Genomic DNA, 15,526 nt, shown 5'->3' with positions numbered 1-15,526 from the left:
ATCGATTGAAAAATAAACATATTTTTTCTTTTTTTCTCTGCTACGAAATTCTTTTTACAATTTGTTGGAGACTTTGTTACATTGAAAGATATTAAATATTTTAAACCCCGCTCTCCCCTAATATATATTTTTTTGACTGTATATTCATTTTTCGCCAATAGTTACGTAAAAAAAATTTTTTCGGCTTAATTCTGCAATACGTGTCAAATGGTAAAAAAATTTCAGACAATTCTAAAATGTGACATTTTGAAACCAATTCTACAGCATAACAGAAAAATGTTATGGCAAGGCCATGTTATGAAGAACTTTCCATACAAAGTATTGATAAACGCCATGTGGTTAGTGTGTAATCAGGAGTATTTTTCAGGTTGTCAGATAGAAAACTTAAGCTAGAAACCGCACAAATAAAAAAAATATATTAGATAACAGGGTCTTTTTGACCCAGCCTCATAATATACGAGTGACGTTGGAGTTTGCGTGTGAAACGCCTTAATGCACAGCAAATACATGACATTTTGACAGTATTCAGTATGATGATAATGTATGGAAGTTGGAGCGTAATATGGCCTTGCCATAACATTTTTTAGTTATGCGGCAGAATCGGTTCCTTTATTTTACACAAAATCCGTGCGATTTGTGAAAGAATGACTCTTATATAAGGGGTTTAGGACATAGAAAAAAATGTATAGAAAATTATGAGAACGACAGAAGTTATAAGATTTTGATCAACATGCAGAAGAATTACTAGATTGGAGATTATTACGATTTTGTAATTTGACCCCCAATTTTGACTTTAGATTCATAAGTACATTGGGAAAACATACGTCAAACACCCAATATAGACAACTTTTTTTTCATTTTGTGCACCCTTGTAATAATAAATCAACGAGAAATGTAATTCAATTACCTTGGTCCATTATTACCAAGTATGATCTGGTGTTCTAGTATAGACCTTACTTCATACAAGTACCTACGTGCAGACAATAAAATCAATCAAGAGCTTGTCATTTATTTTCGTCCCAATAAATAAGTCTGTCGATGATGTCATGTTATTAGTTAATAAAATTATATTATATTTGTTCTTATTATTTGCAAGTGTGTACGTCGACGTTTCGAACGCAGGTTTTGCATTCGACAAAACAGCACCAGTGAAATTTGCATTCGCATCGCTCCCGGACAGAAATCTTCCGGGTGTTGTAGCCGCGGCCGCAGCAGAGCAACTTGCAGCCGTCCAGGCCGTCCGAAGTCCTGGATGAAAGAAATATGTGGATTATTGGTGAGAAATTTTTCTTTTTTATTATACTGCATTTTACTCTCAATCAGTTCAAATGAATCTGCCTCGCTCGTGCGAAGGTAGAAAACATTTGAACTGAATATGAGTCAAATTCATTAGCAAATTTTGGGTTATTTTTAACTTCCCGTAGGGTAAGTTATAGTAATTGAAAATGAAAATGTTTTATATTTTTACTTTTCAAAGATTTCTGGACATTTTGGAAATGTTCCCTTTCCTTGGAACTAGTGGGGCGCATGGCATCGTGCCTTAAGGCAAATTGCTGGAACTTTCCGTACCAAAAATTAATTTTTTTAAAAAAATTAACATTTTTGAAAAAAAAAATAACTCTGAAAAAATTAGATTTTTGAGAAACTATAAATTTTTGACAAAAATTTACTTTTTTTTGAAAAAAAAACTTTTTGGAAAAAAATTTGTTTTGAAATATTTTGGAAATTCTGAACTTTTTTTCAAAGCAATCGTACTGCTTTAACTGCATTGAGACGAAATATCAAAGCGCGTACGGAACCCATAGAAATGTAAACAAAATTTATACTTATTGTTAAAATCTCTATAAAATATCTGATAATTTGATGTGCATATGTCTAATGATCATTCTTGACCGCCAAATGGCATTTTTTTTTACTTTTTTTACTATATCTCCGAAACCGCTAGACCTGCCTTCATAAAAATTGGATCAGTTCTTCATCTTGTTAATACAAGTAAAATGTTTTTTGAATTATTAAAATCGGCCGCTCCGTTGTCTTAAAAACTGAGTTACCATTTTTGGCACTTTTTGCCCCATATCTTTGGAACGGCTAGATCTGCTTTCGCCAAAAACTAATCAGCACGTCTCCTACTCAATACGAATCGAATGTTTTTTGAATTATTCAAATCGCTTCATCCGTGTTCCCGAAATCGTCGACGAAAATTTGTATCCGCACACACACACATACACGCACATACACACACATGTACACACACATATACATCCATTTTTTCTAAGGTATGCCAAAATTTTCAGAAGGTTTTGAAACGTAAAGATATATAAAAATTTTCATTTTTGATTTTTTTGCGATTACTATAACTTGCCCTACGGGAAGTTAAAAAATGGAATTATGTGTGTGTGCGTGTATGTATGTATGTGCTTTAAGAGAAAGATCAAAATTTCCATAATATTTCAAGAAAAAAATTTAAATTCAATAAGGTCAATTTTTTTAAAGATTTTAAAATTTTCAAAAATCAATTTTTATTTCAAAGTTCTAAAAAAAGTTTGAATCTTTTTTAAAAATTATAATTTTTGTTATGGAAAGTTTTAGCAATTTGCCTTAAGGCACAATAGTTTTTTATTTTTTTAATTCTTTTTTCATTATAAAATTATTAAGTATTTTACCATTTTGCAAACCTGATTAAATGCGCCAATTTTCTGTTGAACTTGCCAAGACACGTTTTTTTAAAAGACGGTCTTTCAAAGTCGAACAATTTTGAAAATGTTTTTAAATTTTAATTCATAGTTCAACAAATTTGAGCAATTGTGACGTCATTTATGGTTGTGGTTCTAAAGATGCTATTTGAAGTTATATTTTCTCAGTTTAATAAAACAAAAGAAAAAGAAAAATAACCAAAATGACAGAAATATAATTACAGTTTGACCACAGCCTTAGGTTTAATTTAAGTGCATTAAGCACGTGGTTTTAAAACTTTATGAGATGATTTCATGTTTTTATTTTTTTATGATAGCTTCAACCAGCCCTGGCATTTTCTTTGGATTTCATTTTTACACTATATAAATTTGTGGAATAATGACACATGTAAGGCGCCGAAACGTACAAAATTAATAATTCAAATATTTATTGTTTTTTATTTCGTCAATTTGATTGAAAAAGACTCAAGAATATGATTCAACGGCAGACAAAAAAAGTATTTTTGCAAATTTTCGAACTTTAAAATGATTTGATAATTCAAATTATATTTAAACACATTTACTTTAGTAACTTGAAAAAAAAATGATTCTTATTTTTCTTTATCACATAACGTTTAGTTAGTTAGATTACAATAAATTTGTTTCTTTTTGATTTTGCCAAAAAAACATTTTATTTTTTAAAACTGTCAATAGTTTCTTTCTTGATTTATGACTAATGTATTATTTCTATTATAAATTGTGATATAAAGTATTTCTTAAACCTTGTCATATTTGAATGAACACGAATATCTGAATTGATTTTTTTCGATTTTCAGAAACTTTAACAAGTTATTTCACAGTGTTTTTTCTTGTCAAAATTACTCGAAAATCCTGAAATTTTAATAGTTTTAATATAAACTGAGATTTTTAATATAGCCTATATCCTAATTAAGATGCACACGGTGAGCCGTTAAAATTTAAAATCGGTTTAGTAGTTCAGGAGTCCATCGAGGACAAACATCGTGACACTATATATATAGTTAAATATATTCATAAATCAGAAGCTTTTCAAATACTATTACGAACAAAAATCTAAATGTTAGGGACCTACTGCTTTAGTTAAAGAAGTTTATCTTGATTTTTTTTCATTTATAATTTAAAATGTATGTTAAATCTAAATTTGGCATACCTGTTGCAAACTCTGCCATGTGTTCCTAAACTGCCAGTGATTTGATTCTTAACGCAATAATTCGGCGAATCTTCAATGTAGACCAGATCTCCTGGAGAAGGCATTTTGTAGCTGGTGTCTCTGATTTGGAGCTTTCCGCGTTTATTTATTCGGACTTTGGTTGCACCATCATATTTGTCTTTTAAATAATCACCTAGGAAAGAAAATCACAATTGAAAAAGACCAATGACGAAAAGCTATAATATCTTATTAATAGGCCTATTAGTAATAACTTAAGCGAAATTCTAATTGAATTCATGAATACGCAGTGGCGAGGGGAGATATCTAGAATTTTATATCTATAAGCTTCTATAAAGTATTATATACATTTTCACCATCTCATTTGACAAATAACACCTCAAATTTTACCATTACAATCATCGATGTTGACATTAACGACCATTAAATAACGCTGTATGGTGCGTGTGGTCCATTCCTCAGGGTGACCATTCATTCATTTATGTCTGATGATGACCGATACAATGTCTTCTTGTGTAGATTTTACAAGAGATTAGTAAGATAGAAAGGGAACCGTCCTTATCTGTACTTATCCGATGTTACGCCTTAAAATCGATGTTAATTTACGACCCATGATAAAAGAAACATCGAAGGAACGGGTTATTAAACGCATGTGCACATGTTGCTCGTAAGAGATGATTTGTCAACGAAATCGGGTGAGAAAAAAAAACTTCGAAATAATAATTTTTTTACAATTCATACACGGTATAGGTCCTAAAAGCGAGGATCATTACTTTAAACTTTAATCAATTTTTATAATTGAACCACTCTTTGTGAACGTGTAACAATGTTTTTGGATCACTATATAAGGTCTTTTTCATAATTTTTTTAACAATTAAATTCGAAGAAACGGCCTGGCTGATCTTTACCAAAAAACTCATTAGCAGGATTCTTAACTAAAATCTTTCAAAGAGTTTTTAAATTTTTAGTTCAAAATTTAGTTTAATCGGTTCAGAAGGTTTGGCGAAATTTGCACTTTTCTGCTAATTATAAAGAAACGGCTTGGCTAATGATTTTCATCGAATGGCTAATAAACTTATGTAATTGGTACACCCATTTTTGAAGAAGGTAAAATTTTCGTTCATACACATACTTTTCTAGTGTCAAACTATTCAGAATACTCTATTAAAGATAGTACATTTTTAGTCTCATGATCGTATATTAATCTATTGAAGTCTGTTTTAAATGATTAAATTAAAATGACTAATTCATAATTTGAATTTTTGTGGGATTGTTAATTCTAAATTCTCTAAAACAAAAAAAAATGACATTTTTTTTTCCAAAATCAATTGTTTTGTCAACACAAGCAAACAGATTTTTGAATCTATCAAATTGCATGCTTATTTCTCTCAAAAACTACAATTTTTTGTACATTTAGCTATGTATCTTCTAAATGGCTGGACCTGCCTGTGCCAAAAACTAATCACCACTTCTTCCAATCATTACAAATTTAATGTTTTTTTAGACCATTCAAATGGGATGCTCCGTTCTCTCAAAAACTCGATTTGTATTTTCTGCACTCTTTGCTCTTTATTTCCGTAACGGCTGAACTTGCCTTTGCCAAAAACTAATCAGCACATCCCTCTATCAATAGGAATCGAATGTTTTTTCTACCATTCAAATCCGTGCGCCCGAAAACATGAACGAAATAATGCGGACACACAAAACACACTCACACATACACATCCATTTTTTCTGAGATTTTGCCAAAATGTTCAAAAACCTTCAAAACGTGGAGAAATGCAAAAATTTTCATTTTTGATTTTCGGCCCATTACTATAAGTATCCTACGGGAAGTTAATAATATTAAATATTACCGCAAATCAATAAAATATGCTAAATACACTAAAAGCCGGAAATTTCAAAAACTTAAATACATTTAACTCTATATCAAAGTTTGCATTTGTTTCATCATATATATCTATATAATTAGAGATTATTTAATTTAAATAATAATAAAAATAAGATTGGGGACCTAGGAGCTTGTAATAATTTTTTCCCCAATTTTCTATTGAAAAATTGCCTGTGACTACTTACCCCTTTGCTATGCAATGTTTATAATTACTTTGAAATAATTTACACTTTTCATTGCACTTGTTTTATATCAAAGTATCGCCTTTGCTTCTCGACTTTGAAATAACATTTTCCAAATCAAGTCAACTTGATTTACTTTTTTAGTCAGTGCATTTTTACATCCAGAACAGATGACCAGAAAAATAAAAAATAACCATGTAATTTACTTTTTTTATTGATTTTAAATATATGTACTCGTGTCGTCGCATGATAATAAAAGTACTTTATGACCGGTCTTTTGCTTGTTGAGAGATTAATTTTAAAACTTCAACGAACTCGCCCATCGAAGAAAATACCAAATCCATGTAACAAAGTTGAAATACATTTTGTTTTTATATACAGGATACTTTGGTATCATTTATAAGCTTATACTGACGCAATATTTTTTTTTAATCGAGGCATGAATTGTGATAAGATTTTTTAAATATATATATATATATTTGTAAAGTTAGTAAATTTGCAAAAAATGAGAATAAATGCAGTCATACAATAATAATCATAATTTTTGCAAATATTTTAATGATGTAAGATTTTTACTAATGCTTCAAATTTGAATTTGAAACTTACCTTAATGTTTTTAAGTCATTATTATTCTATTGGATGCTAAAATACTTTTTTAAATATGATGTAGTACAATTGGCGCTAATGATATCATATAGCTATCATGATTTTATTTGATTTTTTTCTAAGAAGACTAATTACAGACCTATACTTTTGTTTAAATTTTCAATTTATTATATCTAATTTACTTACCAATGTCTCTAAAATTGGCAAGTTGTTGCCAGCAAGTGATGAGACTGCAGGAGCCACTAACTCCATGGCATTTGCAGGTGACTTTGGATTTTGCGACCACCGCCTGAAATTAGGAAGAAAATGTATTTATATTATATATAAATTTTCAGCACGAGTATACTGCAGAATTATTGCTAAACGGTATATCCAATTTCAATAAAACTCTTTCTGTCTTTGTCCAAGTGTCCAAGTGTCCTTTAAAGGACTTAGCTATTTATTTCTTTGTCCAGAATAATAACTAATTTGTCTTGATTCAAAATGAACAATTGTCCAATTTATGGAAAGTAATAAATGACAAAAATAGTGGCCATTCTGGATAAAAAAATATAGCAAAAACAACTTTTGAACATTTATGTACCTAATGCTGATATTTGTTAAACTCATACTTGCCAAATATGCGATGTAAGCATTATTAGTGCCAAAGGTCAAATAAAATATATCACAAAGTTTTGTGAATTGGTCTTGAAAATCATATACATTAATTTTTGATACATGATAATTCTAGTATTATTAACGTAAATGCTGATGCATATTAAATTCTGTGTGAGTAATGTTAGCATTTGGTTTTTAAAATTTGTTTTTTTTTTCAAGAAAATTATAGAATTATAGAATTATAGAATTATAGAATAAGTAGTTTTCAAGGTTTTTAAGGAAAGGCCAGTTTTCAATGTATTAATAACATGATAGTGATAGATGTAGCCAAATGCACCAGATTGATGAAAACACTCTTGCATATCGATAGCTGTTTTTCATTTCACTATTACAAAAAATATTTACACCTTTACTCGTATGTATAAATTAGATATAAACAACGGATAACTAATTGTTTTTAAAATTGTTTAATCCCAGTCAATCACAATTTTTTTGTTCTACTAAATTACATAAAAAACTATTTACAGTAAAATTAGTCAGTAAATAGTTTCAGACCAAAACTGCTTTCAGTAGCTAAAATGTTTTTGTTACATTTTTTTCGATTTATTCGAGGAAAATAGTTATTTTGAAAAATCTTTCGTTGAATCCGATTTTTGGGAATAATACTATTAGAAAACCGGTTTTCTAAAATGACTAAAATGAGTAATTTGTATAAACTCTAGTTAACACAATTATTGCCAAAAGCAATTAAGATTTGTAAAAAATTAAAATTGTTAGTATAATACATTTACCTGGACGAATGACAATTCTAGATAAAATTTCAATTCACTTACAATGTGTAATTGTTTATAAATATATGTTAAAACCTGCCTAAAGTCAATAAGTCAGCATTAATATTAATAGAAATGATTTTTTAGTCATATTTATAAAATCATATTACCCTTATACATTTTGAGTATTTATTTAAATCAATTCCCTTTATCCTGCAATTTTTTTTACCTCCAATGGAATCTCACCACGTACACTAAATAAAATTATTTTATCTTTTGGCCTTAATTGGCATAACTTTTCAAAGATATCATGTGACAGTTTCTCAAAGTGTTATTAATTAAATAGATATGGCTCAAATCTAATAGAGATGATGAGCCAGGTGTAGACAACATTTATAAAATACCATGAAACTGATTAAATATTAAACTGGTCCTTAAATATTTTTTTAAAATATTTGAACAATTTAACATTTACAAAATTTGGTACACATTATTAAAGACTGATAAATTTGAAAATAAGTAAAATATATAAAGTACAATTTTATATTGCCAGACAAAAATGATGCACCTGCACACTTTTGTACACTGCTTTTGCTTGCGGAACAGTAGCTATAACAATATTATGTAGGACAATTTACTACTTAAAAAATCGTTTGTGATCCTATTGAAAAACGCCTGTTATTTATTACTCCTGTTAAAATAAGATACTATAGCTGTCCCTACTATAAATAATATGTAGATATACTATATGTAATATCCTATAGAAGTATAGAATGTTATAAATATACTGATGTTATTAATTTTATATAATAACATATAATTAAAGAAAATCACAACTTTCTTTTACCATATGTGTAAATGTTCACAGCCCCTTCTGTCCTCTATTCTATATCCACCTTTAATAAATTCTTCTAGATATCTTAATATAAAAGCTTTTAAATTTACATTTACTTAAGGTGAGATAATTCGATCAGGTTACTACTTACAGGTTCTATTTTAAGTAAAACCGACGATAAGACTTTTTTTAATGTCCGCCGTAAATCAAAAACTATTTTTACGACGATAATTGGAATTGAATATTTATATATTGAGATATAAAGTGATCGAAAAGTTATAATTTTAGTTGTGGGATTAAAATTATTAATTGTAGTGTAGATTATTGAATTGAGTAATTGGATAGTAATGGGCTGAGTCGGTCATAAAATAGACCAACGTTATGACAAGACTATATAACGTTGTGTTTTTTATATAAAATGTTACTTAAAACTGTCAAAATGCTATGTGTTTGCTGTGCATTTGCAATGACTGTTACCATGTTCCAGGAATATTTATATAAGGCATGCGTTGCAATGGGTAAACCATCCACTTCATTTGTATTAGCTGCCTCTTTCCCTCATATACCACATACTTCTACATTCACAATCAGTTAGTCATTTTGTGTATTAAACAACCGATTCTCCCGCATAACAGAAAAATGTTATGGCAAGGCTATGTTATGAAGAACTTTCCATACAAAATATTGAAAAAGCAAAGCCAAAGTGGTTGATATGCAGTAAGGCGTATTTCTAAGGTTGTCAGATAGGAAACCTAACCTAGAAACCGCACAAATCTCAAATAAACGATCTTAGATAATAGTGTGTTTCTGAATCAGCTTCATAACTTACGGGTGACGTTGCAGTTTATGTGTAAAACGCCTGAGTGCACAGCAAATACATGACATTTTGACTGTATGATTCAGTAGCATAATGCATGCAAGTTGGAGCGTAACATGGCCTGCCATAACATTTTTCTGTTTTGCGGCAGAATCGGTCCCTAAATATTTTTCCAGAAATATTTCTCATGGCTAAACAATGTTTGCCGGACCAGCTAGTATATATATATATATAAATATATATATATATTTCTATCTCTATAACGGTGTCGTAACAGCCGACGCCTTCTTCTCAGTAGTTTCGATGCAATGTGAAAGCAATTTGAAACTTTTATTTTCCGTGTTCGCGCTTATCGAAAGGTGGAAATTAAATGCTCCCAGGCCAAAAGTGAAATGGACAATTTGTAGATAGTCGATAGTGCATCGGCTACTTCTACATAAATAAAATACTATTAGATTATCTATAATCTATCTAATACAAGCCGGATTATACTTGCTTCCTTTCACACCGATGACACCTTTAGTCGTAGAAAAATAGAAAAATACATGATTATAGCACTAGAAACTACTATAATATGATGAAACTTATACAAATGTATGAAATATTTTAAAATCAACAAGTATTTAATACCTTATCTAAAATCTATGAATATATTTTTTACTTGCTATTTTTAAACTTATGGGCTAATTGTGCCGCAAAATAGTCCAATATTATGACAAGGCTATTAGGTTCTTTCAATTCACATACAAAATGGTACTAAATACTGTCAGAATGTCATGTATTTGCTGTGCATTCATGCGTTTTACACATAAATTGCAACGTCACTCGTATGCTATAAAGCTGAGTCAAAAATACCCTGCTAACTAAGATCATTTTTTCGACATTTGTGCGGTTTCTAGGTTATGTTTTCTATCTGACAAGATAAGAAAAACTGCACACTAGCCACATGGCTTTTGGCAATATTTAATATGAAAAGTTCTTCATAACATAGCCTTGCAATAACATTGGACTGTTAAGCGTCAGAATCGGTCCATAAGTTTACTATCTAAGATGTCTGATTGTACAGAAACCAAATAGGATTTTTACAGTTTTTAGCAGCATTTTATATAAAAACTGCTACATAATATAGCATTGCCTGCTACATAATATAGCAAATTAACATTGTTCTATTTTATGGTAGAATCGTCATCTATGTATCAAATTTTATTAGTCGAAATGATTCTCAAGTTTAGTTGGACAAGTTTTATCCTAACGACAGAATCGCCTTCTTATAATTAGTATCAATCCTTTACTAACATTCCTTAAGTTTAGCTGGAGAAGTTTCTTCCTAATTTTCTGATTTCTTCCAAGTTATTTCTCCTAAGGTCGGTGGTTCTTGGTAAAAAGAAAATAAAAGAATAAAGGTGAATAAAATCCTTTCTTAATGTGTTAACGAAAGCTTACAAAATGAACAAAACATAAACGCCATGCAATATATAATAACAGTAGAAGAGTTGGTGGTAAAAAAGAAAAAATGTTTTCTCGATTAATGAAATCTTAATAAAAACTTAAAACAAAATTAATCTACTTTAAATCGGTTGATAATTATTATCAAAAATGTAGAAAAAATTGGTTTCAGCTGTATATGTGAAAGTTGAGAACAAAATTTGTACCTATTATTAAAATCTCTATAAAATATGTAATAGGTTAAGAGGTTGAGGCATATGTCTTTTCCAAACTTTATTTTTTTGATCTCTAAAATTATTTAGCAATTCTTTATTCCGTCAATACAAGTGAAATATTTTTTGAATCATTCAAATCGAACGCTCCGTTCTTTTAAAACCTGAATTGACAGTTTCTGCACATTTTGCTTTGTATCTCCGAAATGACAGGACCTGCCTTTGCCAGAAACTAATCAGCAAGTCTCCCCATCAATAGGAATCAAATATGTTTTGAATCATTCAGAACGTGTTCTATAAATCGTCGACGAACTGTAACTGCATACCACACATCCTTTTTTTCTAAGGTGTGCCAAAATGTTCAGAAACCTTCGAACTTAAAGATATGCAAAAAATTTAATTTTTTTTTTGCGATTACTATAACTTACCCTATGGAAAGTGTAAGAGAGATTTTGCTCTAAGAAACGTAGCAAAGTTGTTGGCATATGTGAACGTTCCAAAACATGAATAAAAATGCAGATTTAGTAACTTTTAGTTAAGTAGTAAAGTTTGAGACTTTGTAGTTTAAAGTTTTGACCACTTTAGATTTTTAATTAGACCCAACAAAGCCGAGATAAGAGGTTTTCTTCCTTGTGAATAAATATGTTATACTTACTGTTATATTTTGTACTATATTCTTGATATAGATTATAGTTTATAGTTTATAGTTTGTGGTGAAAAGTCTCATACATAAAGATAATATTAACCACTACATAACGCTTTAATTGTAACGTACATATCATGCCAGCAGTAGCATTACCACTCAAGTTTGAGTGACTTTGATCATGGTTACGCGTATGGGTAAACGCGTAATAAGCTAAAATATGAAAAAAAACTAATATTTTATAAATAATAGATATATAACGAACCTAGATACTCTATAGTAGATTCAATTGCAAAAGCTCAAGCATCCACTAACCATGGTAAAGGACAAAACTTAAATTTGAAAACAGCGATATATATAAAATCTATAATTAATTTCGCGTAGAGTAAGTTATAATAATCTAAAAAAATCGCTTCGATATTTTTTTCTACTAACACAACTCTAGGCAGCATGATTGCTTTGAAAAAAAAAAGTTTTTAGAAAAATTCAATAAAGTATATAAAAAAATTCAAATTTTTCAAAAAAGTCAATTTTTTTCAAAAATTTGAACATTTTCAAAAAATCTCATTTATTTCAAAATTCTCAATAAATTTTAAAGATTTTTAAACATTTTAATATTCGGTACGAGAAGTACCAGCAATTTGCCTTAAGGCACGATGCCATGCGCCCCCACTAGTTTTGTTTAACAATTCTAATCTTTTTTTTTAATTTTCTACCAGAACCCTCATTATAAATTATATGACGGCCGGTCGTTCAGACACTGAAGAAGATCGCTCACTTCTTCATCGTGAGTTCGCACAATGCGCCTGAAAATTATGGGCAATTACGACACTCGCCGACGCAGATTCAGAGATTGAGATCGAGATCGAGATCTCGGGATCGAGATCACGATCCACTCCGAGATAGCAAAGATCTCGAACCGAGATACTCAGAGAATTTTTTAAAACTTTGCATTACTGTACTTTATTTATAATGCGCTATTTGAAGCTTAATAGCACTTCATTTGGTAAAAATGTAATATAGGTTTTGTTGATAAATCATTTTTTGAATATGATATTCATAAAATGGTGTGTGCAATTACTAGATAAATTATCTAGATAAATGATGATGAATAAATTTTATGTAGTGATTTCTTTTATCTTGCAAAAACTTTTTGAAGTAAAACTTCTTTAGGCGCGAGTAGGGTGCAAATCCGTACAAATGCTACGGAAGTGCGTTACGGCAGATAAGACAAGATTCTCATTTGCCAATGATTCGTCATTTGCTCTCGATGATATCATTTCTATACGGGTCGATTGTGATTAGTCGTCGCCTATGTGAATAGAGATCTGTCGTTGTATGCGTACCGGCATCAACGTTGTATGCGTACCTATATCAACAAGGAAATCGGCATAGATAAATAAACATTTTAAAGTTACATCGTAGCACAAATCTTGATTTTATGTAAAATGCCTGAATCAAAAGAATATTTTACCCTGTCCCCCGTAAATAATTATAATGAAAAGAATAAAACAAATAAAGCATTTGCGTCGTGTATGAAACATAAGTTTATTGCAATAATTTCTATATTATTCGTAGTTTCTATAAATCATTGAAGTTATTGAAATGGAAAATATTTTTCACGCAAGACAGATATTACAGCTGTTCAGAGAATGAGATTATATCGCCAGCGAAAAAGTAAAAAAAATACAATCAGTCAATGAATGTATGTTAATTCAAATTACATGAAGTTCTTCAAACACAATTATTACATGATGAGTGAAGTTGTGAAAACAATATTTGTTTAGGCGTTGTTTAACATAATCCACCGTGTGAACGAATATTATTGAAGTTATTAATCAGCAATTACTTCATTTCTCTAATGAAAGTTCATTTCTGAATGCTTATTACAATGACAAACCGATCATGTCATATTTGAAGTATGACTTTTATTACATTATTGTTTTTAAAAATTATACATATTTTCATAGCTATTATAAATATATAATTTATAATTTATTATTATATAAATGCGCATAATTGTTGACACTAATAAATGTGTGCATCACGAGTGTTTGCCATATTACTAAGAAACATTATTCAAAATTCTTATATGATGTATTTATTTTTAACTTGAATGCCATTTTATACAGTAGCAAATAAGTTTTACTTCAATCGCGTGTGGTCCTTACGCGCACTCTTTTTGTTGTTAGTGAGGACCTCCAAACAAATGTTGATACTGAGCCCTTTTGGCGTCCCTGAATTTTAGATTCATTTTAAAAGTGAGCAGTTGTTTCTAATGCAATATTTTATTTTTCTCTATCGCCTTGCAAAACGTTTTCACTGCATTAGTTGCGGTTATTTTTACAGCAAAACATTTCATCAATGACGGTCATAAAATCTTTGCAAAATATTTATATTATTATTGCCAGCTACATTGCCGCCGTTGCAAAATATGGGAGATTAGCAAATGATTGTATATAGAAATAGTATTTACTGATTTTGAGATGTGATATACTGAGATAGAAAATTAATACTAGTTGGTATTGGTGTTTTACCTTGAGGCAAGTTACATGAACTTCCCGATATGTGTAATTAACCGACTTAATCAATAATTAATTTATGAATGATTAAAAGTATTCCGAGTGGATTTATTACACATAGTTGAAAGCGAACGAACACGTTAACTCGGAGTATTTTCTAAAAGCAAATTTTCAAAAATCAATAATTTTTATAATTGAACTAGTTTGCGTAGGACTTTAATGGTTTAGTATATTCATTAAGACAAACATAGCTGGGCACCGTTAATCAAATAGTTAACTTCGTTAATCGTTAATCCGCTACAAAAAAAGTTAGCTTCGTTAAACGTTAAAGCGTTACATTTCGGAAGAATTAACGCAAGTTAACGTTAATCGTTAATCCGTTAATATGTGTAAAATTACATTTTTTATATCCTTGCGTTAGTGAACTTAAAAAACTTATTAACTTCCCGTAGGGCAAGGTATAGTAATCGAAAATGAAAATTTTTATATATGTTTACGTTTCAAAAGTTTCTGAACATTTTGGCATACCTCAGAAAAAATGGATATATGTGGGTCTTTCTTTTACAAATCGTACGAATTTTCAAAAAATAAAATGTCACATTTTACAATTGTCTGAAATTTTTTTACGGATATTATACATAAAATCATTTGACACGTATTTCAAGATTTTGCTGAAAAAAATTTTTTTGTAAATATTTACGATTGAAATATGGATTTTTTGCTCAATTTCTATGAACATCATATGCGGTAATTAATTATCTCCAGTTGTGCTGATCGGATCAGTATTATTTTTTTTTTATTACACTCATATTGAAGCGAACTTTGTAATGATTAAATTTTTTTTTTATTTTTGCAATTTTCTTACCTTAAACCAATTTTCAACCCTTAAATATTTACAAAGGTTTTACTTAGTCTTACCCCAACTTGAACCGATCCAAAAAAAACATATTTTTTTCTTTTTTTTCTCTGCAACAAAATTCTTTTTACAATTTGTTGGAGACTTTGTTACATCGAAAGATATTAAATATTTTCAAGCGCGAGCCGCGCTTTTCACGTCGGGGACCTCAAAGACTTGTACTCATTTTTCACTTTCGAATGGCAATCTTATTGTTTTTGAATTGCATCG

General features: G+C 29.6%; 1 protein-coding gene across 1 annotated transcript in view; it reads right to left on the bottom strand.

The window, feature by feature from the left end:
* Positions 1–1,085: 1,085 nt before the first annotated feature.
* LOC113388368 (protein Wnt-5b-like) overlaps positions 1,086–15,526 on the bottom strand; it is a 60,571-nt gene continuing 46,130 nt past the window's right edge. The window contains exons 4-6 of the mRNA XM_026625754.1: positions 6,745–6,847; positions 3,862–4,054; positions 1,086–1,248 (exon numbers count right to left, since the gene is read on the bottom strand). Of these exons, the coding sequence (XP_026481539.1) occupies positions 1,086–1,248; positions 3,862–4,054; positions 6,745–6,847 (459 nt within the window). The remainder of the gene's footprint in view (positions 1,249–3,861; positions 4,055–6,744; positions 6,848–15,526) is intronic.

The sequence above is a fragment of the Ctenocephalides felis genome, unplaced genomic scaffold (genome assembly GCF_003426905.1).
Source record: "Ctenocephalides felis isolate EL2017-DRISC unplaced genomic scaffold, ASM342690v1 CF-g0.4_SCAFFOLD_03572, whole genome shotgun sequence".
NCBI classification, from domain to species: domain Eukaryota; kingdom Metazoa; phylum Arthropoda; class Insecta; order Siphonaptera; family Pulicidae; genus Ctenocephalides; species Ctenocephalides felis.
The sequence above is the reverse complement of the archived record's forward strand: the minus strand, read 5'-3'. Positions and strand labels throughout refer to the sequence as shown.